This window comes from Trichoplusia ni, chromosome 17 (genome assembly GCF_003590095.1).
Source record: "Trichoplusia ni isolate ovarian cell line Hi5 chromosome 17, tn1, whole genome shotgun sequence".
NCBI classification, from domain to species: domain Eukaryota; kingdom Metazoa; phylum Arthropoda; class Insecta; order Lepidoptera; family Noctuidae; genus Trichoplusia; species Trichoplusia ni.
In genome coordinates this window covers 895,002-921,297 of record NC_039494.1, presented here as the reverse complement: position 1 = coordinate 921,297, position 26,296 = coordinate 895,002, and the positions used below count along the sequence as shown (strand labels likewise).

The 26,296-nt window shown below is 33.4% G+C and overlaps 1 protein-coding gene across 3 annotated transcripts; it reads left to right on the top strand.

Annotated features, from left to right (window-relative positions):
* Positions 1-24,830, top strand: LOC113502299 (elongation of very long chain fatty acids protein AAEL008004-like). 3 transcript variants are annotated; one of them, XM_026883811.1, is made up of 9 exons: positions 1-336; positions 5,781-5,850; positions 15,123-15,204; positions 16,299-16,489; positions 16,942-17,022; positions 18,679-18,841; positions 21,323-21,459; positions 22,348-22,533; positions 23,454-24,830. In XM_026883811.1, exons 3-9 carry the CDS (start codon positions 15,156-15,158, stop codon positions 23,583-23,585), a joined length of 939 nt encoding a protein of 312 aa, XP_026739612.1. In that variant the 5' UTR covers positions 1-336; positions 5,781-5,850; positions 15,123-15,155; the 3' UTR covers positions 23,586-24,830. The 3 variants fall into 3 exon arrangements, with proteins under 3 accessions (XP_026739612.1, XP_026739614.1, XP_026739613.1); XM_026883813.1 differs by lacking the exons at positions 1-336; positions 5,781-5,850 and adding an exon at positions 8,833-9,020; XM_026883812.1 differs by lacking the exons at positions 1-336; positions 5,781-5,850 and adding an exon at positions 10,706-10,803.
* The last annotated feature ends 1,466 nt before the right edge of the window (positions 24,831-26,296 follow it).

Genomic DNA, 26,296 nt, shown 5'->3' with positions numbered 1-26,296 from the left:
ACTACGAGGGTGGTGCCGAGTGGGTTGGATTGTACATACTTAAATTATGTATTATTTTTAATTTGTTTAGTTTCATAATTAAGTTTGCCTTCTATTGTTTTTATTTATAAGGATGAAGTTAATTACATAATATACTATCAATAAAATAACACATTGAAGACTAACTTTGGCGTCAGCTATTTTTATAACCTATTACTGAGTAGATTGAAGCTGTGTGTATGAGTAACCGACAGTGCCTACAATTACTGTTTACTGTTGCCTCTTGTTCGAGATCTGTTACCTAATTGTTTCAAGATTTCGTCGCTCTCTTTGGGAATAATATTGTAAATATTAGAGGTAAGTGAAGATTTGATATTTTTAACACATTTGTAATTTGTACACGCCCACCGTTAACTTAAACCAGTTATCTTCATTTTAAGTCAAAAAGTGATTAAAATTAAGTTTGACTAATCAAATGTAAAATAAAAAAAGTTTGAACTGAAGGAATAATACATTTAAACTGCATCAATCTGCGTGAATTATGTTAATGTGTCAAACATACAATAATTAGTCAGTATGTCAAGTGTGAGTGCCTCACTGGTCAAGTTTTAAACGGTCTTCGGAGTAGAGTACCAATAAAACAACAGACGTTTAATCAAAATTAGCAGCAAGATTATGACAATATTTTGCCTGATTTCGTTAAAACATGACACTTTGTCATTAGTTATGTTCGTGAAATACGTACTTTCTCTAAGTTTATCTGTACATTAAATTATTTTAAAAACATGATTTCAGAATTAAACAGTATGAACTACTCTACAAAACATGCAAGTAATGGGGTGCATCAGTATTTGTACATGTTAATTAAACACTTTTATTTTTTTTTATTAATGGGATATATTTGTTAAACTTGTCATCTATAGTAACTAAAAATGAAATTGCTTAGTGAATACCTTTTTGACGTAATTTTAATCTTTGATTGATGGGGATATTATTACTGGAGTTCCTTTACTTGTATAGACTGAGAATTTGAGCCTGATCATCGAAGATTTTAGTAGAAAACTATTTGAAGTAAAATATTAAGATTCTCCAGAAATAATTTTACACACTTAAAATTTATGCTTATTAGGACAGGTTTTAAAGTATTGAAAGATATGGCATAATATTTAATGAAGGTAAACTAAAAATAAGTTTCTTTACCTCATTTATACGTTTGCATGCTAATTTTATGTTTTAGTGGATATTGAATCTAATTCCTTAATAGGCACATAAAATTTGAATTTTAAATTGTCTTAATAAGTTTCAGGAATGGATCCCAAATTAAATTAAAATTTTATTCAACAAAAAAAAGGTGGAAATGGTTTACTTAAAGCTAAAATAGTCCCAATAATTGCCTCATATTAAACTTCTACTAACCTTCCAATTTAGTTTTGGTTGCCGACCTAAACTAATAATTCCTTACCATTTTCGCTAGGACATTACCATTAACGGCCTAGTGAAAATATAAACAATAATTATAATTTTTAGGTAGGCAATTAGTTAGACATATTTGATTTGTCCACAGATTCTTAAAATCATTTAGTTTAAAGTACCATTAAGCAATACAGATGTTTACATCTAATAATTGGACTTTAAGCGTTGCACAAAAAAAACTTATTTAAGCAATCCTACAGATTAAAGTCCAATGCAATTGATTGTGAAACACAGTTATAACCCAAACATGAAACACAATTAAAGTTTTAGGCAACAACAAAAAATAACTTGAATTAATTTTAAAAAGTTACTGAGAGTCAAGGTTGGTTTGTTTCCTGCTCTTTATTATGAGTAACGTATCAGAGAGTCAAAAATATTTAGTGTATAGTTTAGCTTACAGTAGCAGAAGGGTTTTTGAAAACTTAAATAAAAAAGCAGTCTACTAAAAAACAAATATACTATTAAAGAACTCATGAGTTAAAAAAGTAGTGTTATCTGATACTGGAGTGTAACAGATTTTATTAAGACATGTCTGAATATTACCAAATTAAGTTCTATATACTCAATTTATTTAGGTACCTATAAAAGGTGAAACAATCTTAAAATAGGAATCTTAATTTTGGTGTGTCTTTTTATACAAACAAACATTTAACTAGGTACTAATTTATTTCAGACAGTGTTATATGTGCTTTGGTTAAATGTTCGCGTTTTATTTTTAAAGTGAGTTTCAATACAAAAAGAAACAACAAGATTGTTTACCTTTTATAGTGGTTAATGGTAGTGTGGATGAACCGACTTGCGTCATTACGCAATTTTAAAATTTTATTCGAGATTTGTCCACAATACAGAAAACGCTCTTCAGGTAGGTAATTAGGTAATCTTAATATAAATTTAATTGTTTATTTTTCTAGAGATATGTTGACTGACGCAAACACATCATCTATCAATTAAAGTATTATTATTATACTATTAAGTTTAACTAGTTCGTAATGTGGACAATAATTATCGATAAAACACATTATCTTGTTCTACATTGATCATCGATCATAATAATACTCAATACTTCAAAGTAATTCGTAAGTTTATAAATCAAATGATAAACCTATTACATTACATAAGATTAGATGAGTCAGGTTGTGATAGGAATTGTGTGACACATATACCCATATCCACAGATATATCTAAATCTGTTATGACGAGTATTCTTCAAGGCCTGATAAAGGTTGACATTACTGACAAGCCCTCGATTATGAATCTTCACTGTTCTTTTTAGATATGGCGAAAATATTCTGATGATTCATTTTTAAATTTTATAATCAATTCTTGGATACAGGTATCAATACAAATTCTTATCGTCTGCAAAAATATAACACGGAAAATTAATGACTAATAACTGTCGCATTCATTATTTATGTATTATGATTGTTATTTATTAAAACCGATACCGTCGGGAAAAACCGCCTGCTATTTTCATTTTTAATACTTATTCATATTTCGTTTTAAATATTAGTTAGATCAATGTACTTACAAGTGGGTCAAGATGCCTTAATTAACTAACACATATTGTTATTAAATATATAAACACAGTCTCTAAACAATATGATACAAAATGCAAAGAGCAGTTGGTAAATGTGTCCAAAAGTTAGTAAATAAAATTAAGTAATTCGTTGTCGGTTTAAACTCCGGTAAAGTCAGAAACTGAATTCCATTTCTGTGCCAAGGGAGCCTAATTCAATCCGGCACCATCGAGTTGTCAACCTAACTACTCTAATTGTGACTGTTTGCCGCGTTGTTAGAGATCTCTGATGTAATTGTTTAGCACAATGAACTAGCCCACGCCGTATACGAGTTATTTAATTGATTGTAAGCAAGGCAGGTACATGACATTGGAACCTATTTCAGATTTCTAGTCATTAGAGCTAATTGAGGTAAGGTACTGGTTTCATGGATCTTCCCTCAGCTTGACAAGACTTTATATAACAAGCCGTAACAGCAACCGTTGCAAAATTCTATGGAAAATCTCTATTATTATTTTAGTTTATAGAGCATCAGTCGATGTACCAATTTACAATTTTAATTGCGCGTTGCAAACGTAATAAAGCAAGTGAAGATAATAATTCGCTGAATGCTTGCATCTCAAAGAGCTTGAAGTAGTGTGAAAGTGGGCAAGCGTAGAGACTACGACATATAAGTTGACTAATAGTTGATTTAATCTGAAATCTTCATGAACATACAAGTTTAATAGTTTTCGAGCTCTTGAGTAAGACTCTATGAGATCTGCATTATGACCTGTTTGACAGTTTTGATAAAATAAGTTTCTACCGATACGTCACCATTCTCCCGCTCGCAAAAAGAAAAAAAGTGTTAAAGAAAAGTTCTTTAACACTAATTCAAATTGTGCAACTCGACTTTTCCCCATCAACGATCAATCTAATCCTCAAATCTTTTTGAATATAAATTTTAATTTTATAATCAAATCATATTATAAAAGAAGAAATAAAGTTAAATAATTTGAGTGTCTCGTTTAATCGCCAATATACGTCCATTCTAGTGTCACACGTTTTCTTAGAGATTGCTCGGCATACTTACATCTAATGAATACTGATAACTCTTGTTTCGTGCTGTATGAATAGCATTTTAGCGAATGAAAGCTTGTAAAAATCTTTTGTCTCGTGTTTAATTTGGCAATAACGAACGAGATAACGCATTATTTAGTCGTAAAACTCTCACAGTTCGCTTAGCAGCATCTATATGTATAACCCTTACAGTCAGTGGCCACGTCATTATGAGCTGAGAAAAATAAATTATTGCTAAGTATAGGCACAGTCAAGGATTTTTTCGGTAATCATTAATCTTCAATTGTTTGAAGGGCTGTGTAATGGTATAAACGGCATACACTGAGCTATTTTGAAGGCTACTATAGCCTTACCAGTAGCAGCCGAGTACTTTTTTATCTTACACTAGCTGTTGCCCGCGACTTCGTAGTAATGATTTATACCTGCCCAGTTTTTTTCCACATTTTCCATTGTATCTTCGCTCCTTTAGTCGCAGCGTGATGGTGTATAGCCTAAATACTAACCTCGACGAATGGTCTATTCAACACAATTTTTTTTTTCGATTTGAACCATTAATTCCTGAGATTAGCGCGTTCAAACAAGCAAACTCTTTGATTAGTAAGTTAAACTTATCACGACAGACCTGAATATATACATAGGTGTATATAACCTTTGTTCTTCGCATCAGAAACTGCATGTACGGGGGGGAGACGATTTCATTAGAAAACAGCCTTTATTTCCCTTTTCCTTAAAATTTCAATATTGATAAGTATTCATCCTAATAATTGGTTAAAAAATTATCGATATTGGTCTCAATCAATAACGGATATCGTGACGTAGTACTATTTGTAATATTCATCGTATAAAAAAACAGTTCCCGGACGCAATGACTAACTGTGTATCATTTAATTAGTAAGGTAGTGTAAATTAAGCCAAAGTTGTTTTCTATAGGATTTTCATAGGGATCTTGCGTTATCCTCATTGCTGCTCAAATTCATGCAGCAAATAAACAGTTTAATATTCTGCGGGAAGAAGGTTCCGTAAAGAAAGCCGGCCTTATGAGTACAACGAAACATTCCTAGTGGTGTACTGACCTCAGTAAATACTCGTTGCTGAAAAACATCCATACGTGTGTGGTGTACATGCAATAAGTATTGTGTCAATGACATAAAGGTTTATTACGAAAGCATCGTTAGTTACAAATGTTTTATTTGTAATCTATTATACATTTACCGATTTCCGCCAATCGTGCAAGTATGTCATTGCTTTTTATATAATCAAATTATTTCAAAACTTGTGTTTACTTTTCAGATCATCTATGACTTCTTTTGTGTGTCAATAAATGTAACGGTTTTTGGCAGATTAAGACTGAGGAAGCTAGTTTTAAAAGAGTATAGTTTTATATCATCATGTTCTTGAGAATAACTAACTGGTTTTAGTAGAGTTTACATATAACTGTTTAAAAGATGACAGTCTAACAGTTTAATTAATTCGATCGAGTTCAAATGAGATAGGGCAAACAATACAGATACGTTAATTAAGTTTACCTTCAAAATATTTAATTACATTATGTCATTAAATCATCATAAACTTGACGTCAAACCGATGAGAAAACCACTTAAAAATACATAAGTACTCGAAGAGTCAGTGCATATAAGCATTGTGTGCAACAGTTACAACTGTCCGTTAATAACATCCGTACCTTTACTAGAATATAAATTTTCCGGAGTGATTTTCCGTCTTTATTTATATTCGGATAAATACTTGTTTCAGATATCACTTATTAGCGGCGTTTCGGTACATTCAGACCACCATCGCTCTGTGATAAAAACCGGTTTATGTGGTAAGTTGTTTTTGTTTATTTTGGTATTTCCTATTTATGAATTGAAAAACAGTGGAAAATCCTTGTTGTTATTGTAGGAACGCTTTTTTCTATAATTACCCGAAAGATCAATAGGTTAATTGTATGAAGTCTTTTATTCATTTTGTAATGCAAACTATAACCTGTACTCACTTTTTGAGTGATGCAATAATAGTCTGCGAATGCTTATAAAATTGTTTCATCAAGATTTTTTTAGCTTATTTTGATATTGCTTGTTCATTAAAGTAATTAAAATTTTAGAACTTTTTTACTAACTCTTTGTAAACAGTATTGTGATTCTTTCTTCTGAGCCTATCTGAGCCTAAATCTTTCCTTCGAAAACTTACTATTACAAAGGACTTAAATTTTAACGCCCTTCTCGACTCAAGTTACACAGAAAAAATGATGTATTTGCTATAAAAAATTAGACGGGTCGTTAATTCTTAAAATAAACAACTTGTGGATAGTGGAGTTAGTATAACAAATCAAAAGCCAGTATTATTATTATAATAATAATTTTAGTGATGCATATCATAATTATTTATTGAATAAATTTATCGGTTTTGCGTCACTAGTTTCACACGTCCACCCGTACTGGTATCCTCGCATCCGCCGCAACAAATGATTTAATAGCTCAGATAGTGAATTATCATCTTTTTTTAATTATGACTACTTTGTGGCATAAACTTTAACTCGATATTCGCAGTATGTACACGCTAATTGAATTACAGACAGTGCAGGTTTGCGTGTAAACGTGTAAACTTACGGTCATATGCACACACCACCTACCACGTACGCAACGCCCGGAAAAAGCCTCATAACAGTCACAACCTTGACCGATTGGCCAAGCCATTGCCGAGTATTCAGTCAAGGGGATAATTTATTCTCGATGCTTCTACGATTACAATTAATTGTTATAGATCCAGTAGCATACACTTATACACTTAACAGTCCAGTCAATGGAAATACTCTTACATGCCCCTGAAATAGTTCTCGATTCGCCTATGTTTAAAATATATTTTTCTCACAAACTTAGTGTTTGTGTTTCTGAATTGTATGGCGATAAAAAAACTTATTTATGCGTCATTAAAATTTATATTTTAATTCAAATCTCAGAATTTCAGTTCAAGTCCTGGTAAATCACATATTCGCGTCACGCGTCAAGAAATATAACATATTATTATGCTGTGTTCGTTGCTCTGTTTAAGTAAACAAGGCCATACTTATACTGTTTTTGTAGTTAAGTTAAAAGTGTATTAAAATTTCCGGGATAATATATAATTTAGTAGCAAGAAAAATTGAAATGACATCTGTGTATATTTTTCTGGAAACTCAAGATTTTCCTCGTTGCTCCCTTCCATTGCATAAAGACCCAGACTATTTAACAATTAATGCGGAATCAAGTTACAATTCCATCCGTCGTCCGTCTTCGTCATTGCCAATAAGTATCATGGTACGCAAATAAATTATTTTTTAATTGGAGGTTCTACTACAATGCTGCAAGCTTTAGCCCGTTTCATTCGAATAAAAGTAACTTCGTTTTATTTTTATTGACAGCACATCATCTATGTAAAGTACTGAAAAAAAATGTGTTAATCTATAACATTTGACTTAAGTCAAGTTTTTAGACAGACATTGTGTTAACCATTCTGGTTTATTTTATTACTATTATTGCAGTTTTACATTTACTTCTCAAGGTTTTGTCTTTTAATTCATTATTCGCATGTTTTGGTAAAAATCACAAAACATTTATAAGTGAATCTTAAAATCTTGTGTTTTCCTTCTATTTATAGCCTTATAAAATAACTGTCTTTGTTTAGACAAGTTATTCTAATTCCTACAATATATTATATGACATTAGTTTTTCAAAAATCAATTATTTTCAAAACCGATCGCATAATTCACAGAGACATGACGTAACAAAGGACCAGTACACGTAGTGCGTCACTTCACGTCACATTTGGCTGAAAGTGTTAAAACATTGTTCAGCATTCATTGTTTTCACAATATGCCTATTAAGTTTACCTACATATTGTTCTGGAAATGTTCCATGCGTTGTTTCGAAGCAACTAAATGCATAATTCTATTTCATCAAAAAATCGCTAACCGGTGCCATCGTTGCGCCACGAGGGTCATTCTGACTGACAGTTAAACTACACCGGGGGCTTATCTTTAGAAACGCGTTCTTGCTGCGTCTGTCGTTCCTGTGTGCTGAGCTGTCCATGAACCGACTGCCAAGGTGCGCCGGAAGTGCTCGTGTATTGTAGAGCACGCCCATACACACTTACACGGCTTTACGTGCTGCCAAAATATTGAATTGCATACATGTTTTTGCAGTTCTGTCGCTGTTCGCCTTGCAACATTAAGTATTCGAATGTAAATATGGCTACTGCGCATAAAAAAGTTATATCATGCTCTCTCTAAGTACTTATACTACTTACGTTACTTATTTTCTTTACTTTTACATGTAAAGACTATTGTCGACGATACCGTCCAATTCTCTTTTTCCACCCTGCTTCGTAGAATATAAAGTACGTATTTGTTGATAAAAATAATTGCGTGAAGCATATCTTGCTTTGACTGAACATGTACGTTATACTTGTATATCAATATATCTATAGATATTAAGAAGTACCGAAAAAAATGAAAATCAAAATGAATAACGTAATACAACAAAAGACTTTACCTTTAATTTAAAAGCTTCAAGTCATTATCTTACTTTAAAGTGCATAAGAAACGCGTTTATCCAAAATCCTGTAAAAAAGGAGGTTGTATTAATATTGATTTCCTGAGTAGCTCAGGTCAGCGAAAAATATTTTTGACCGTAGATCGTATCACATAAGGTCATCATAGTGATTACTGGTCCTAAGTACAATGACGTTTGCATGACGCGACTGTGACGCAGAGAGTTTGTAAAGACGATGGCGCGCGATGGTCGATCGGCGGCGGCAGCGCGCGCGCATGTCAGTCAGTGTCCGCCGCGCCGGTGGACGCCAACACCTGCGCGTGCACCATACATCAACAACGCGAAAGTCGACCTGCTTGCTTTTATTATTTGTATTCACGCGGTGTACATAACAGGCACACTCCTATAGAAAGGACAGTATTGTCCTTTCGTTGTTTCACGCCCGTTTTAAAGAACTTCCGTACACGTAAGTACTATCAATAATGTCTAATTTTTAATTAAGTTCGGAATTTAGCACAGTTTTGTAAAAAAAAATGTGATGCATTAATTAAAACAATATTTTTGTTGACATTTGATATTGCGTTTTGGTCATGGCTTTCAAGTTTAATTAACGCGTAATCGAAATATTTTCCAATTTATTATTGACATGACTCATTTTTACTTTTTCAATTTTCTTTCCTTTTAAATGTCTTTATTATTTGTTGTACGATTATTCCTAATAACATTTGCTTACTATTAATTTAAATGAGTTTTGTTGCATAGAATCAATTCTGTTATCATTATTACGCGGATTCATAAATGATTTTGACAGCTACTTGTTACTCTTATCTCATAGCTGCTTTGAGTGACCGGTTTCGCGTAACAATCTCGTTTCATGTAAAATCTCAACTTTATCTAAGATGATGCAATTACGATTAGCTTCCTAGTTGAAGTAAGTAGAGTAATGCACGTATGTATTTGTGTTACACATCTGAACACAAGACGTATTTATTACAATTGTAACTGCGGCAGTAATCATTAATATCGCTATAAGTCTGCGTTAACTAACTGTATAAATTAAGTTAAATTTAAGACTCAGAATGTGAATAACGTATTCAATAAAAAAAATCAACATAAATTTGATTTTTAAAACGGGGAAAACGTATTACTCCTGTGTCTTACTTCCACTCTTACGTCCGGTCGTAGTCTAACTTTAATTTGAAGTACACAAACTTATGTCAAATGGTCTGTTGTATAGTATTTATTGTTCTAAGTTACATTATATAATCAGCTGACAAAGATTTCACGAGGTTTCCTATCTAATTGATCATCGCTGCATATCGATGAATTTACGCAACGCTGCGTTCGTGCCGTGTCGGCATCGCCATCGTCGGCGAGACTGCGACGTTCCACATCACTTCATGAACGAGCTCGAATTGCCACATTACAGTTCTTCTAGTCTCCTACTAGTCATTTCACATCAAGCCTCCTTTTTCTTATAGACTTTGTGTAGAGATCCTGAGTCCTGACTCCTTAGTGTCTCGATTCAAGTTGTTTACTGGCCCCATCAATAAATCAAACATATTCCTTTATTTTTACAAGAGGTTCTGTGTTAATACTTACTTTTTTCTGTCAACAAGTTGTTGGATTATTTCCAGTCTTACCGAATTCTTATAGATAAGTTTAACACAGAGAGCCTATCTAACCACTGCACTCCATTAAACTGGATAAACATGCACTCCATAATGATTGCACCACGCATTTCCGGTATTGTAATTAATTGACCTTAATATTGACCGAATAATATGCAATGTGTACTAATATATGACAGTTAAAATTAACCTCGTCTGTCCGATGATCTTTTGCCGACAAAGTTCATTAGAAAATTTATAAAATAAATGTCAAGGAGAAACCGCTATTGGTTAATGAATTAAAGAAATATTTAAAAAACTGAAACAAGAACAAGATAGGAACAGATCCAGTATCCATAGACCACGTTAAATATTGCTATAAATAAACGAAAGAGCAATCAATTTACCAATTTTATTTACATATTTTAATATGCACAAATATTCTTAAACAGTAAGGTATTACAAATTGTAAGAAATAAGTTTCTAGTTATCCTTTGTCAAGTTCATGACCTACCGGTTATTTTATAAATAAAATAATACTGAAATTCGACAGTTCGCTATCCAGTTAGCTGCATAAGACAGGCATATTTACTGATAATATCTACATTGTCATGAATAACTTTAAACCACTCGTTATGGGTAAGAACTATTGATTTTGTTTAAATTAGTTTAAATAGTATCATTATAACATTAATGGTCAATGTCATTCCAAGAAAATCACAGTCATTTCAAATGATTCCTGATCATACATAGCATTATAATCTTTGTTACGGAAAAATACTACGTTTAATACATAATTCAGTTACGGTTGGGGAACGTTACGAATGAGCCTTTATTCATGAATCTTATAATTATGACTGCATATTACGGTTAGACATCCTTCTAGAAGTTTCAAGCGGTTTCAAGTGTCCAACTTATTCATTCGAATATTGCGAATTTACGACATAAGCGACGAGTCGGAACTTTTTTGATCCTTAGCATTCACGTTAAAGGTTGCGAACTATTCAAATTTTGCAATTACTCACTTATATGCATTTGCACAATAATAACAATATACAACAAACATTTTGCACCGTGTGCGATATGTCCATAAATAAATATAACGCAACGCTTAAATAAAAATGCCGGGATGGTTGTCGAATAGTGGTGTGTGGTGCGTACGAGTCTGTGGCAGTGGGTCAGTGGTACCGCAGGGCGCGGGCGCGGACGTCTGGCGCAACACCCTTACGTAAAACCTGCGGACTACGGACCGAGGCCTGGTGAAAGTTGTGACTGCTTCATAGAACACTCGAGACGAAAACGTTTACGGTCCCCTTGCTATGTGCAAACGATTTTTCCGTACCGAAGGATTAATTTGTCGATAATTACTTAAGTCGTATTAATTAGAAAATTCTTGGATAGTTATTCTAAATTTTATTTCATAAAACGTTCACGTTCTTATTGGTAGTGACTTATTCGTAAATGTTTTCTTTAACCGAGACAATTAAAATAGGTTTGAATTAATGATTAACTTTATGTATGCATGAACATTCTGTCTTGATGTTATAGCTTTTGTCAAACTAAGGAGAGACGCTCATTACAGACTTCAGTCGGATTTATCCGCCAGACTTCTTTCCTTTTGTCTGAGTATGAGAAAATCAAACAAATCTTCGCATACTACGTAGATAATTAATTATTCTGTGTTAATTAATTGTTTGTCCTTTATATTAATTGAGTAATTTAAAAATCGCCAAGGGAACTGAAGAAGAACTGGAATCTGTAGCTTTACTTGCAAACAGTTTGGAAATGTAATCTAGTTTTATCATGTAAATTTTTAAGCGACATCATAAAAAAAATAACGGTAATTATTATTGTTGTATGTTTTATAGTTGTTGCAGTGTAGCTTCGCGGAGGTATTGTGTTTACTTTAATGGTGAAATTAAACAACGCTTGCAAATATGTAGATATGCTTAGTGTAATGATTAAATTAGACATTATGAAAAAATTACAATATTAAATGAAAGCATGCATAACTTTAAAAAATCTTATGTAAGAGATACATACTTACAAATGCGTAATTGGGCTCAAGTGTAGGTGAGTGTAAGTGAATATTACCGTGAAGAGCAGGTCAAGGTCGTCCACAATAGCTAGTTGTGCAACAGCTGCTTGCAGCTCGCTCGCCGTAGTGTCATCTCGTTCTTTTCAGCCACTACCGGCTCGCACAGCCGCGACGATCTGCAGATAAAGCGATTTATTTATTTCACGGCCATGATTAATAATGGCCAGCAACCAACCTTGCCACCTGTTCTACCCGCGATGATTATACAAGTACATGGTGCGATGATGTCGAAGACTCTTGCATCTGATTTCCCCTGATTGTTTCCTTTAATAGGAAACTTATTCAACCAGTATGTCAACACTAAGGCTTCATAGACAAAATCATCGTTAGCAATTTTATATCACTTATAATAATATGTTGATACTATAACGGAGATTAACAGTTTACAGAACGTGACTGCAGTTCAAAAACATTATGAGACGTGAGGTTAAGAAACAAACTTACGTGCTAATATTGTTTCCGATCGACCGTGAACAGCCACTGCTGTTGCTGATTAGAATCAATTGTATTTCATTTCAAGATCTGATAATATTAAACGTCTAACAATGATTAGGGATATAGCAAGTAATCTCAATTTCCGATTAACCTGCCATACACCTCATAAGGCAGCATGCACCAAGCAAAACGGCATCGGCACCTCGATTGGTTAAGATACAACGTCAGTGGAAAACCCAATGTGGACATAAGCATCCAACAACACTGTTGAGCGATTACAAGTTGCAACACAAGTCTGGGACTAAATATGCACATTCATCTTTATTTCTTTACTTAAAAGGATTCATCGGATTCAAATAGCCTCCGCCTAATATATGTAGTGTGACCGTCAATTCTCAAATCGACCTCCCTGAATATTAATAAAATCCAAAACTAATGAGCACCATAGATCATTAGGCTTGCGAAATTCACTTAATTATTATTACAATATTTGGCGGTATTTGCTATATATAGCAGATATTTTATGCAAAGATCCGTACGTTTAAGGTTGGTTAGTCGATGTTGACCTCAATCCGCAAAGGGGAACTCACCGAAATTACGTCTTAGGTCCTTGTTTGGTATTTTATAAAATTAAATGATTTTGTTGCGGGCCCTTAAGGTGTTACACGGTCATTATTTTTTCTAATGGTTGTTAGATCAAAGTTCAAGTTTATTAACTCGTGCACACCATAGCAAACAAATTATATCATAAAAATATACACTACAATGTTTTAAGTTTTATCGGTCTGAATTGTTAATACCTACTCATCTTGCCCTTCTTTATAATAAGATCGATTTACAGATCTATTGGCCTATGCATTGTTAGTATAGATTATTGAGATCTATTTTAATATAATTAATTAGTCATGGCGTTTCTCTTTATTACGATGTCGGAGAAGGTCAAACATTAACGTTCGTTAGAAAACGGCAGCCACCTCAAGTGACTCACTCAAAAAAGAACGCATTTCACACATGACAGATTTTGCAATTGATTTAGTCTTACTTAATTTAGAAATTCTCACCAAGAACATGTGACCTTGTTAAATGCACTTCGATTTTGCAAATTGCGGCTAATCCGCTGCCTGTTAAAGAAAAGATGTGTTTAAGTTACAAAACTAACTAGTTTAAGACTAGCTTGTCAAAAACCTGACTCTTCCTCATCGCTTTATTTTTTAATTCTTGATTATGAACCTGTTAATGAGTATAATTTGTTATACCATCCAAGTTCTTTTAATATTGATTACCTCATGTGGCTTTATAACCGAATCCCTTAGATATCTCAATAGAACGATGTTAAAGAAAAAAAGAATAACTAGACACAATATTTTTTAATCCGAAAAGATACCTACGTTGTAATTTATTAAGAATATTGAAAACGCGGTTAGATTCGTATTTTTGAAAATTTTACCTGCAGTGACACACTTCACAAGTTCACAGTTTAAGTTACTTAATAAAAAGTGTAACAATGTTTTAACGCTGTAACAATTGAAACAACTTTGATAATTAATTGTGTACGAAGCTAGCTGATAATTTAGATTAACATTTATTATTCATCCCTAAAATAAGGTAGTGCCGAGTAATAGTCGCTAGTAAAATAAATATGCATGCATGAAATTGCTAATTTCGTGAATATCAAATGACATGGCCTAATACGAATTATAACAGAAATAAACATTGAGTTAGGCTTATAAATTTTAATTATGTCAACAACACTTTAAATTACAAGTACTTTGTCAACGTTTGCATAGGTTGCCTACGCCTACATATTTTTTACGTAACTGTTATACATTCTTACATAATTCGATTGACCACATCCTAATATCCTAGACCTTGGCCTATAGACAATTTAATGTAAACACCAATTTTGAACATCCGCTATTCTTTTTTGGAGATATTGACGGCCGCAATTAAAAAATATGTCACAATAATAAAAAACCGTGTTCACCTGTTTAGCTGATTGGATTTGTTTCTTAAGGTCGTTTAGAATTTGTTTCATGATAAATAATTTTGCGTTACCAAAATGTGGACTGACTGAGAAACAAAGATCTTAATGGTTTCTCTATTCGCGTTTGCATTTACATCAAGTTAAAAAACGTGAGGGCAAATAGCTGAAATAAGTCCTAAGTCTACCGCAGGCGTACTTTATTGAATATATTTTAGCTACTTGTAATATGATTCAGTTCAATTTTAATTGTGTTTCCATGTAAACCCGTTACACGTGAAGTGAGGTGTAATTCGTAGTTTTCGATTAACCTAATTAATTAGTCCACGGCACATCGTAACCGCTGTGGGAAAATATGCCAGCTTTGTAGTCATGCATGCAAACTATATGGAGGCTTACTAAGGTGTTGTTGTTTTATATTAAAATATTATTTCTTTGTTTCAGATTACATTAGTCGATAGAGAAACCTATCCAAAGATGGCAACTTTATATAGTTGGTACAGAGACCTTATGGACAATAGGAGTGGTAAGTTATTTATTTATATTCATTTTTCTTTGCATTATTTATGTAAAATTATTTAATTCCGCGCTTAAATCCCCATTTACGGTATCTCACCAGAAGTAACATTATTATTTATTATTATTTTATTATGTAACATGAAGCGTGCTCTTGGTCAATGTTCATGAGCTCTTTTGAACGTTGACCTTTCTATGAAATAACGTTTTTTTTTTTTCAATATACATAAATGTCGTAATTTTTGCAACGTTAAGCATTTAATGTATAATGAAGTGTTAATAAATCCCGTGGCTGTGTGAAGGCAACCGCACCAGTCGCGTTTAGTCGAGTCTAAAAGTTTGCTCAATACGTTACATAAGAACTGCGGAACGATTCACACTGAGCAGAGCCCCACTATACCGTGTCGCTGCCTTCTCCGGCAGAAGTTATGTCAACTGCTGGCGGCCTCGAAACCTATCAGTCTCGGTTACTGAGCTATGTACCATACGTACAATCTGGGAAATGGATTTTTTGCAAGCATTGTACGATATAGAGCAAAATCTCTTTTGTTTTGTTATCGTGATGTAATTTGCAGGTGTGCATTTCGCCGATAACCGTATTTCCCTGTAAGATTTAACATTATTTATCGCCTGTTGATTATGTCGTCTAAACCAATATTTTCAAACGTAACATGATGTCACCTACTTAGTCTTACACTGATGCTATATTCTAACATCAAAGTCACAAGTTTAACATTCAAGGAAAATTGCATTATATGTACCTGTTATGTTATCTTAGCTAAGTACACATTATCCTAAGTAAATGTGCATGCTTTACGTATTATTATTTTGCGGGTACTAGAGCTAGATCAATAATTATGTACGACTGTGAATTATAGTATCATGGTTTTAAGTGCAACAAATATTAATTAAAAAAAACATACATATAATGAACGCTTTATACTACTTAATACTTTATTCTAGTTAATAATTACTTGCAAATAAAAATGCCCGTGCTAGTAATGAAAGTGGGAAAGCTATTTTTGTTCTGGAATAAACCATAAATATGCACATAATTTTGCCTTTGTTTTTGTCAGCTATTAATGAGTTAGTGTATTTTTCTAGATCCCCGGGTAAAAGACTGGCCCATGATGTCGTCGCCGTGGCCCACGCTGGCCGCGTGCGTGTGCTACGCGTACTGCGCGCGGGTGCTGGGCCCGCGGCTCATGTCCAACCGCAAACCCTTCGAGCTACGAAGCGTGCTAGTCGTCTATAACCTCGCACAGACCATATTCAGTGCCTGGATATTCTATGAGGTGAGGACTATGACTAATATCAAATAAAGTCCCCGGTTTCTGAAAGCCTTATAAATTTCAATCCAAAAATGTGTAATCAGCTATCAAATATTAAACTCTGATTTCTTTGTAGTTGTTGTAGTCTGCCATATCACCGTCACCATCAGTAGATTTGGCAACAGATTAAATTGATCAGTCTTTCAGAAACCTCGTGCAAGGGTAAAGCACGCACAGGCGGCCAATGAACCAGGGATTGCCGTGATTAACTAAAAATAACACTGGCACGCAAGTTAGAAATACTTAGTTTGTTTCTGAATACGTAGATTCCAAGTAATTGGTCTATCAGAAATGTTCAAACTAGCCATCAATTGTAAACTACGCAGCCATAACCTAAAAAGAATTATGATACTTCATGTGTTTAGAAAATTAATCGATGGGGTGAATGTTAAAATGTAATATTTTGTTCTTCGCAGTATTTGATGAGCGGCTGGTGGGGTCAATATAACTTTACGTGTCAACTGGTCGACCACTCCCGGAGCCCGATGGCGATGAGGGTAAGAATACTAAATATTAACATATTTTTACGAAGCGTAAATTCAAACAAAAACTCAAGAATGATAAAGAGTACCTACCTACCTAATAGCCAGAATTCGAGCTTTTTCAAGTGCCATTCGCGTAAGACGAGTGTTCGAAATCAATGACATGACGTATTGTATGTGTGCTCAGTTGCAAAGTTTAATTAGTATAAAGTTATTGCACAATTACAGTCATTTGAGTGACTACTAACAACCGAGGCATATAGGCCCATTTTAGCTTCGCGTTCAGAATGCGTTATAAAAAAACGCTATCCAAGGTATATATTCATACAGATTCAACGCTTTTAAGAAACTTGATTTATCAAGCAGTGTTAAAGATATTACAATGCTCCTTAACTAGACACTTAAAAGACCACAATGGTACAAAAGGATTTTTATTCAATAAAAAATGCGACACGGTAAATGAAACATATGTAGATTAACAGCAAGAAAACTTGAAATGTATTAATTATTTAAAATTGCTCAAATTAAACAAATCTATTCACATAGGTATTCGAAAAACTACAACGAAGGTCAAAAAGTTTCCGCCTTTGACCCTCTAATTAATTAGACACAGTGAATATACAAATAATAATAAGTCAACAACAGTTTTAGGAACATGTTGACATCACACTAACGTCGTAAGAAGGACGCCTTCATTAGTGATTCCCTAATATTGCTTAAACACGAAAACTAGGAAATATATACGATATTTGCCATAATGTACATGAATAGAATAGCTAAGGAGTAAGGAAATAATTGAAGTCGTAAATCTGTAAACATCGTTTTATGACTTGATTTTATATTATTTACAAATTAAAACTCTAATTAAGAGATAATAATTATACATAAATACAATAGTGATTAAAAGAATTAGTTACAAGTTAAAATTACACTATAAATGGTGGGAATTTTCGACAAAAAAAAATGCAAAAATAAGAAATGTTAAAACATTTTCAGTGTTTTTGTAATAAAAATACACTGTAATAGGCATATATTTTTATGTTTATACTCATTAAAAGAAATATAACTAACATTTCGATCGTAATTATGAATCTCTTATTTCAGCTTATAAATAATTTACATTAAACCTTTAATTATTTATAAGGTACTCAAGTGGTTAACGTATGTATTTGCACTTAAGAATTTGAATATAAATACCCTTTAATGTTTCACCGAAGGTCAAAACGGTAAATGTTTCAGTTAATTGATTTATCAATTAAATAAATGTTAATTTAAGTAATATGTATTATAAAAACAAGTCATTAGTTGTTACCAGTTAATTATATCTGATCTACAATTCTAATCATTGACGCCTAAGTGAATTGAACATTTGTATGGCTTAAATATTACGTATGATATGCAACTAACAACTCAGCTTACGTTAGCATACATATTTGTGTAATATGTATTAAGTCAAATGTGTAATAATATGCGTAATAGCTATGCGAGGCAAAACCACTCTTTAAGCCTTTCCTGCCAAGAAAGCAAATCCAAAATTTGCAAATTCCTCTAAATATAAAAAAAATATCAAAATTAGAACACTAACCATATGAGCTTTATCATTCGAAGTGTATTTATCGTATTCCCAAAACGGAATGTAATTTTCATAATATGATTTTTTTTGTTGTTCAGATGGCGAATACATGCTGGTGGTACTACTTTAGCAAGTTTACGGAGTTCGTGGACACGCTTTTCTTCGTGTTGCGGAAGAAAAACGAGCACGTGTCCACGCTGCATGTGATACACCACGGCATCATGCCCATGTCCGTGTGGTTCGGGCTCAAGTTTGCGCCAGGTAAGGACACGGGAATCAAGACGTTCATACTTTATAGTTCAGTAAACCAGGCAAAGTCAAGCTCAAATTTCTGTGAAAAGATTTTGTTTAAGTAGGTTTCAAATACTATTAAAAACATTAAATAAAGAAAGCAGAAAGTTATTCTTATTAAGGCAATGCACTCTTACACAAATCATAGCCTTAGCTTGTCAATCGAGTAAATTCTATAAAAATGTAAAAATCGAGTAGACTGGTTGGTAGTTAAACTCATTGTCGAGCATGAAAGCAATTTCCAATGCGTTTGATAAGATCTTCGGTCATATTACAAGCTAACGTTATCACAGGTTCGTATAATGCCATAAAGAAGTCCCGTGATTAGAATAGGTTGTCTTTTATTTATTTGAATGTTATCAAGCAAGTCTGAATAAAACAGTGTTTTACAATAATATCAAATAGTTAATAAGGTCTTACATATTCAAACATTTTCTGATTATAAATTAATAATTGTTATGCAGGCGCTTAGCATTACATGTTTGTAAAGTAGTCATTAAATTTTATGACGTTATAAGGTAGGGTCAATGACGTAGCAGGAATGAAATTATCGTTGAAGAATCTGTAAAATTAAAATTTGGATACATAACTGCAATTTTGATTTAAGATAGAGCAAAATATTGAATTAACCTTTTTCCTGTTAGTAAAAACTATTGAAATTCCAACCAATACCTAAGAGACACGAAAATTATATTAGTGCGTGTTGGACAGCTATTACTAGATATCTGAGCAACGCATTCCAGACACGCACTTGGTAGCAATTCAACTAAAAGTTATATGAACAACTCGAACGTGTCTTTTCATCGTAAATGCACAGTACGGATTTATTTAATCGAGAGTCCTGTTGTATTTAATATAGTGGTTAAGGTTTACAGTACCCAGGGCACCCATCATTCAAATTATAATTTAGGAATATTTTTTATTATTAACATTATTTTACTTAGTTATTCCTTGGTAATAATACCGTCTACGTTTTTGTATAATTGCTTTTGCATTTTTCAAATTCGTATTATTCTTTGCTCAAAAAGTCAAGCTTTTAACCTTGTGACTGTCTAGAGCAAAACATTCGATTAATTAATTGGCTACCAAACGTTAGACTTAGTGGGCAATTGATTAAGTATAAATAATTTCCTTATTTTTGGGACATAAACAGAATCAATATTATCTGATTTTATTTACGTTCCAAAAACAAACATCCTTCATGTTAATTCCGTATTCACGTACGTGACACCAATTTCTCAATATAGAGATCTTTGATTTAAGAATTATCATAAATTTAAGTGATATCCTTCTAAATAAAATCATTGTATTATCGTAACGACCTCCAAATATCTCGAAGGTTTGTAACCCACTAAATAATGTAAATAGCAATCATTTACATATTTAGACCTCGTTAGTATCAATAAACACATAATTGTACATGTTTAACTGCTTCCGGATAAAACGAAAAAGAAAGCCTATCTTGGCAATGACCTAGAGAAATTCCTAGCACATTACGAAGGTGCCATGATCACGCGATGATGGTTTTCATTTTTTTAGAAGCTCAACATTAAACATTGGCCGCAAATATACCTCTACTAAGTACGACGCCAACTTCGTGTGTTAAAAAGAAGTTTTCTTACAACATCCAGTATATCTAGTTCAAGGCGTTTTATGCTTTCACCACAAAAAATACACGTACAAATGTACGTCAGGCGGCGCAGAAATAATTAATTATAATTATGTCTCAACTATGTCTTAGCGCTTAGTCACAGATGTTAACGAGTTCACCTCGAAATTACTTAATTGATATGTTATTGTAAAGTTCTATTGTAGATAGTAACAATGTATTAGAAATTGCTATTCTGTAAATAGTGTCACATCCGTTATGTCAAATTAGTTGTAAATTTAATTGCATGAACAACAACTAAGTTATTTATTCAAATGATACTGCGGATCTCGAAATACCGCGGTTACTAATTAAAAAGACCTTTGTTTAGGCACTTATCACCTAGCATGTTAAGATTCTTTACGCTCAATCTTAATTATTTTACTTAAGTTTGTCGAATTAATAGGCAAACATACAATAATTAAAAAAACTTAAATTAGTATGTAGTCGTGGATGACAAGGAAAGGTCACCTACGTGCCTCTCGTCTTTTGATGATTGAATAAGCAAATACAACCGTATACATTTTAGCTTCAATACGGAGGTTACTTGAATCCGTCTTCAGTTTACTTATCCAATTATGTATATTATTGAACTTGACGTACTGAGATTTTTATTATTTGTTTTTTGATGTCATCTTTAAACTGCGCAGTGAGATACTTGCGAACTGTACATTTATATCTTTCATTTTTTGTCGTCATTTTCAAGTATCTAGTGCAAATAAGGATGAAGTAAACATAGCACTTGACTTTTCTATAGTTTATTATATATTTTTGCTTATGATGCTGTTGTTTTTTTTTAATAGGTGGTCACAGCACGTTCTTTGCTCTTCTGAACACGTTCGTCCACATCGTGATGTACTTCTACTACATGGTGGCTGCGATGGGTCCTAAATACCAGAAGTACATCTGGTGGAAGAAGTACCTCACCGCCTTCCAGATGGTAAGTGGAACCGACACTTATTTATTAACGCTATACCAGTCCCAGTAAAAGTATCGAGTTTGAAATTTGGCACTAATATATAAGCTGTCAATAGTTACCAATTAGACACAAAATACAAGTCATAAAACGCATTTGTTTGCGCATTCTAATAATTTTTAATTATTGGAATATTCTCATCTTCTTTGAATAGTATACATACATTTACATGTAACAGGTTAATTTACATACCTTTTATGATGAACTGATATAGTGCTAGTATATACAAAGTATCCTCTATAAATTGTTACATTTTATACCGATTTGTTTTCTTTATAAAATATGCTGGGTTCACGGATCTTTTATCAACACAGTCGAAATTATTATTTGATTTAAGTAACATAAGTATGATATTGTGTTAAAGACAATCGGAAAAAAAATAAGAATATCATAATGAATATAAATGATTACACATCCAAACTAACACAAATAAGCTCTGAAGCTTGAAATAATATTTTAATTTTAATGCCAATTAATGTTTTTATCTGACTGCGTCAGCTCAAGTGTAATGTGTAAGATATCATGTTAATATTGCGTATATTTTATACATTTTAAAATATACGCAATTTTAATGCATAAATAAATACAAAATTCAACGTGATTGTCAGAATCGTAGATGCCTGATCCTTAAAGTCCTATTTTACTTATACAACCACGATATTTTTCTTCAGAATTTACTTAGCACCTAATTCCCCCTATATTCCCAGCATTAGCCCCTTATGAAGTGCTTTGTCTTTGAAAAGAAAGGGCGGAACAATGATATCAACATCAAGCTGTATTTTTGTTTTAAAACAAACATTCTAAACCTGCGCACAAAGAGTACTAATGGATTTATCATTTGAATGTCCACAGGTACAGTTCGTGATGATCTTCAGCCACCAGCTGCAGGTGTTGTTCAGGCCGTCGTGCCAGTACCCTCGTGTCTTCGTCTACTGGATCGCCATGCATGGCTTCCTATTCCTCTTCCTCTTCAGCGACTTCTACAAGGCGAGGTACACCAGGAAGGACAGGAAATCCAGAAATAATGGACTTTGTATGGTGAGTACAGACACGCAATATCTCAGCCTGATGTTAAGAGGAAATACAAACAATACGTTTATATACACTTATTATTCTGCCCACTTCCGTACTGTAAAGGACACAAACGTTTAAACTCTTAGGTACACAGAAGGTATCCATGTTTTTAATTAATTAAGGTGAAAATAGCATATACTTGGTAATCGAGGAAATCATGGATATTATTTTTAGAGCATAGAGGTTTTCAAGACATCATTTTACCTTAAAGGCGTAGCCGCAAGCATTCGCTCGTCGCTCGTTTACAGCGACAAAACCGATCACGTGACACCATTTTTAAATTTCCCGCTACTCGAAAAGTCGCTGCTTCATGGAGTCGATCGTCGCTCGTTTGCAGCGACAATCTCAACATTTTCAGCTTTATCGCTACCTTTCCTGCGATCATATTTTGTCGCTTTTTCGAGACGCAGGAAATTTATAAATGAGCGACTAGTGACCATGATGCTACGCCTTAACAAAATTCAATAATATTTAGATGATTTTCCTCTAATTTATCGGGAAACCGTTTAAGATTCAAAGAATTGTATGATCTGTGTAAATTTATTGCATTTCTTGGAGTTCTTGGAGATCGCCTTCATGCCAAATACTTACAAATATTCTGACTACTACATTTGAATCATTTTTATATTTTGGATTTTCTTGGAAAACGTAGATGTGCTTGTACAGTGTTACACTCACAAGTAAATAAGTAACCCAAGTGCAAACACAATTATATCATCAAGAATATTTGTTGAGCACTTCAGGTCACGGCGTGATCATGGCAATGCCATCCTCGACACGTGCGTCAACGCATGAGCACCTGAGTATTAGCATACATGGACTATGTACCTCAGACTTGGAGTTTGTATGTATTTGTTTATGATAATATGAAACCCTGTTTACAGACTGTCATGGACGACAGCAGCAGTTCGCTGAACGGCAAGAACGGGTACAAGCAGGAAGTGGGCTCGGAGGTGCCGAACTCGTACGCGTCGTCGGGTGCGGACGCCTTCGTGCGCCGGCGGCCCGTGTCATAGTGCCCGCTAGTGCCACTGCGCTATGTACAGACCATCTCGAACCTTCCACGATAGTGTCCATCCGCCGCAGACCTGAGACTGATGTTTATACACTACGAGACTGTGTGACGACGCCGATGTGAGTGCGAGTGCCCGCTCCATGTTCGTTGAATAATGTTTCAGACTATATTTCTACAAGAGTTTAGATGTTAACTTTTATTGCTTCTATAAAGTTTGTTGATGCACAAAGTCACTATTTTGGATCTTGCTTAGATCTTCTAAATGCCTTGTAATTTTTTTTAAGTACAAAATATAATTAATTGATAATATTCTATGAACTGTTGAAAATTAATGTCTCGGTTATTGTGAAATCTAGTCGCGTTTTGGCGATTTTATATTGTTTTTCCTTGTTTTGAACTGAAGCTAGGGTTTGTAATGCAATCAATAAATTATGACAACAATCGGTTAGATTATTTTTGTCACAATACATATTGGTATATTCTTGATAGGCGAAAGTGAGATGGGCATTTTGTATTATGTATATATTTTTAATTATTTTAAAGTAAACATAGTTATGGTATCATGTGTAACTAGGTGTATTAAAGGTTAACGGATTTTTGTAAATATATTTTTATCATTAGAAGCTAAATGAAAACAATGAATAATGTTACCATACCTTTGTTAGATATCCAGTGTAGGTTTACTAATAGCATTTCAGTTTTCTCTTCTACGCCCTGTGCTCAAGTATTCTAAACCTTTCTTCCACATGAACCTTTTATACAAACTTGTTAAACTATTTTTGATGAATGCGAACAATGTGAACAAATTGAAGTTAAATTGTTGTTATGCACCTTGCATTTACTGAAGTATTTGTTTATACAAATTTCCTGTAATGGTAGGAGACTGTGCACACTGAGGCATCTAACAGTAGATCTGCACCAAGCAGGACATTTGGCAGTTGGTAATACTGAGATAATAGAAATGTTTGTGTGTGTAATTGTTCAAGGTAATGTCTAGTGGCGTTGCATTAGCCAATTAGTGAAATGTGCACAGTCTCTTACCGCCGAGCCCTCACGATAATATTTAAGTATTATTTTATATCATGTTCTGGTATTACGATGCTTTAAGTGTTGTGCAATGTGGAGTGCCGGTTGCTTAGATCGAAGGCGGACGAGTCCGCGCGACAACAGTCCTGCTCAAGTAATTGCTGCGAAAACACTCTTTTGCAATTTTATTTATTACTTTAATAAAGGATTTTACAATTGATATATTTTTTATTACACAAACACTTGCTTAAGTAGGAGAAGTACAAACTTAACTTGGTATCCTACATATTGTTGTACTCCATTTTATGAAGCGGCAAGATTGCATTGCAAATAGTTCGGCCGATAGTCATAAGGACCTAAAGGTTATTTAGATTAAGAATTAAGAACCTGTTACATAAGAAAATTATAATCTTAATGTAATACATATTCAGCTATCTGTTTTGCAGATATCAATAATAATTATGATAAATGTTTCTTAAAACTGTCCCCTTTACAAACCGAAACATAACAACTAGTAGGTACCACTACTAATACTTATTATGATAAATTAGACAACATTACACGTGGTTCGACAGAAGTCAAGATAAATTTACAAGATAATTATAATCGCAGAGCATAATCATACACACGAGCAATAAAGTTTACCACCGGTAAGTAGACCTGCATTAATTTAATATTATGTAGTTTCTAAAGTATTCTAAACAAAGCCATAAATGGAAGCAAGAATAAAAATGTGATAAATAAATATCATCAACTAGCTTTTCGCCCGCGTCGAGGTCGGTTATATCGCATTCCCAAAAGAACTCTTCAAAAGTCCGGGATGAAAAATATCCTATCTTCTTTCTCAAGGTCAACTCTGTCTGTACCAAATTTCAATAAAATCAGTTCAGTGGTTTAGACGTTAAAACGTAACAGACAGACAGACAGAGTTACTTTCGCATTTATAATATTAGTAGGGATGGGTAGTCGAGTATTATAAAACTTCGAATAATTAATTCTAATATTGCTTTCAACACCACAATGATAGTTTACAAATAACTCCTTGGATAAAGGCGTATAACTAAGACAAAGGGTTACTACAAGCTAAAGTATGAATGAGGTACTAATGGATTAATCAATAATTAAGTAAACAATGATAAGGAAGCTTGTAAAGTTGCATCATTTGTATCGTCACATTCATTGTAGTTTATTAGGTAAATTCAAGCAGTAGTAAACAGTAGTTGCATAGTACAGTTAGCCATTAACACGACAAACACACAAATAACTTATAGAACGCCATTTTTGATAAGGTTTTACGTACTTTTAATCTAATATATCAAACCAAAGTTATTTTAAAACTTTATACTTGTTCAGACTGATCGTATCAATGAAATTGTATTTTATTGCACATACTTAGTGCATACATAGAAACTACACCTACTGATGTTCTACTTTAAGTATGTCCCTAACAGGTGGATCCCCGCGCCTTCATATCGTTGACCCATCTACCTAGTGTGAGCGAATAATGCTAACAAGATCGTGGAATAAACAGGTTTCAGTTTAATCGCGAATCATGAACTAGTTCAACATGAACACTATACTTGCTACACCTGAATACGTCGTTTCAGGACAACTTTAACAAAGTAATTCATAGGAAAAATACATAATCCCTCATTAATTGATCTATCTAATAGTGCAGCTAATTGC

Bases quoted from the DNA above. Each gene is read 5' to 3' on its own strand.
- LOC113502299 (XM_026883811.1), top strand. From the start codon at position 15,156: ATGGCAACTTTATATAGTTGGTACAGAGACCTTATGGACAATAGGAGT. The intron at 15,205-16,298 runs GTAAGTTATTTA...GTATTTTTCTAG, and splicing joins CCTTATGGACAATAGGAGTG to ATCCCCGGGTAAAAGACTGG. The intron at 21,460-22,347 runs GTAAGTGGAACC...GAATGTCCACAG, and splicing joins ACCTCACCGCCTTCCAGATG to GTACAGTTCGTGATGATCTT.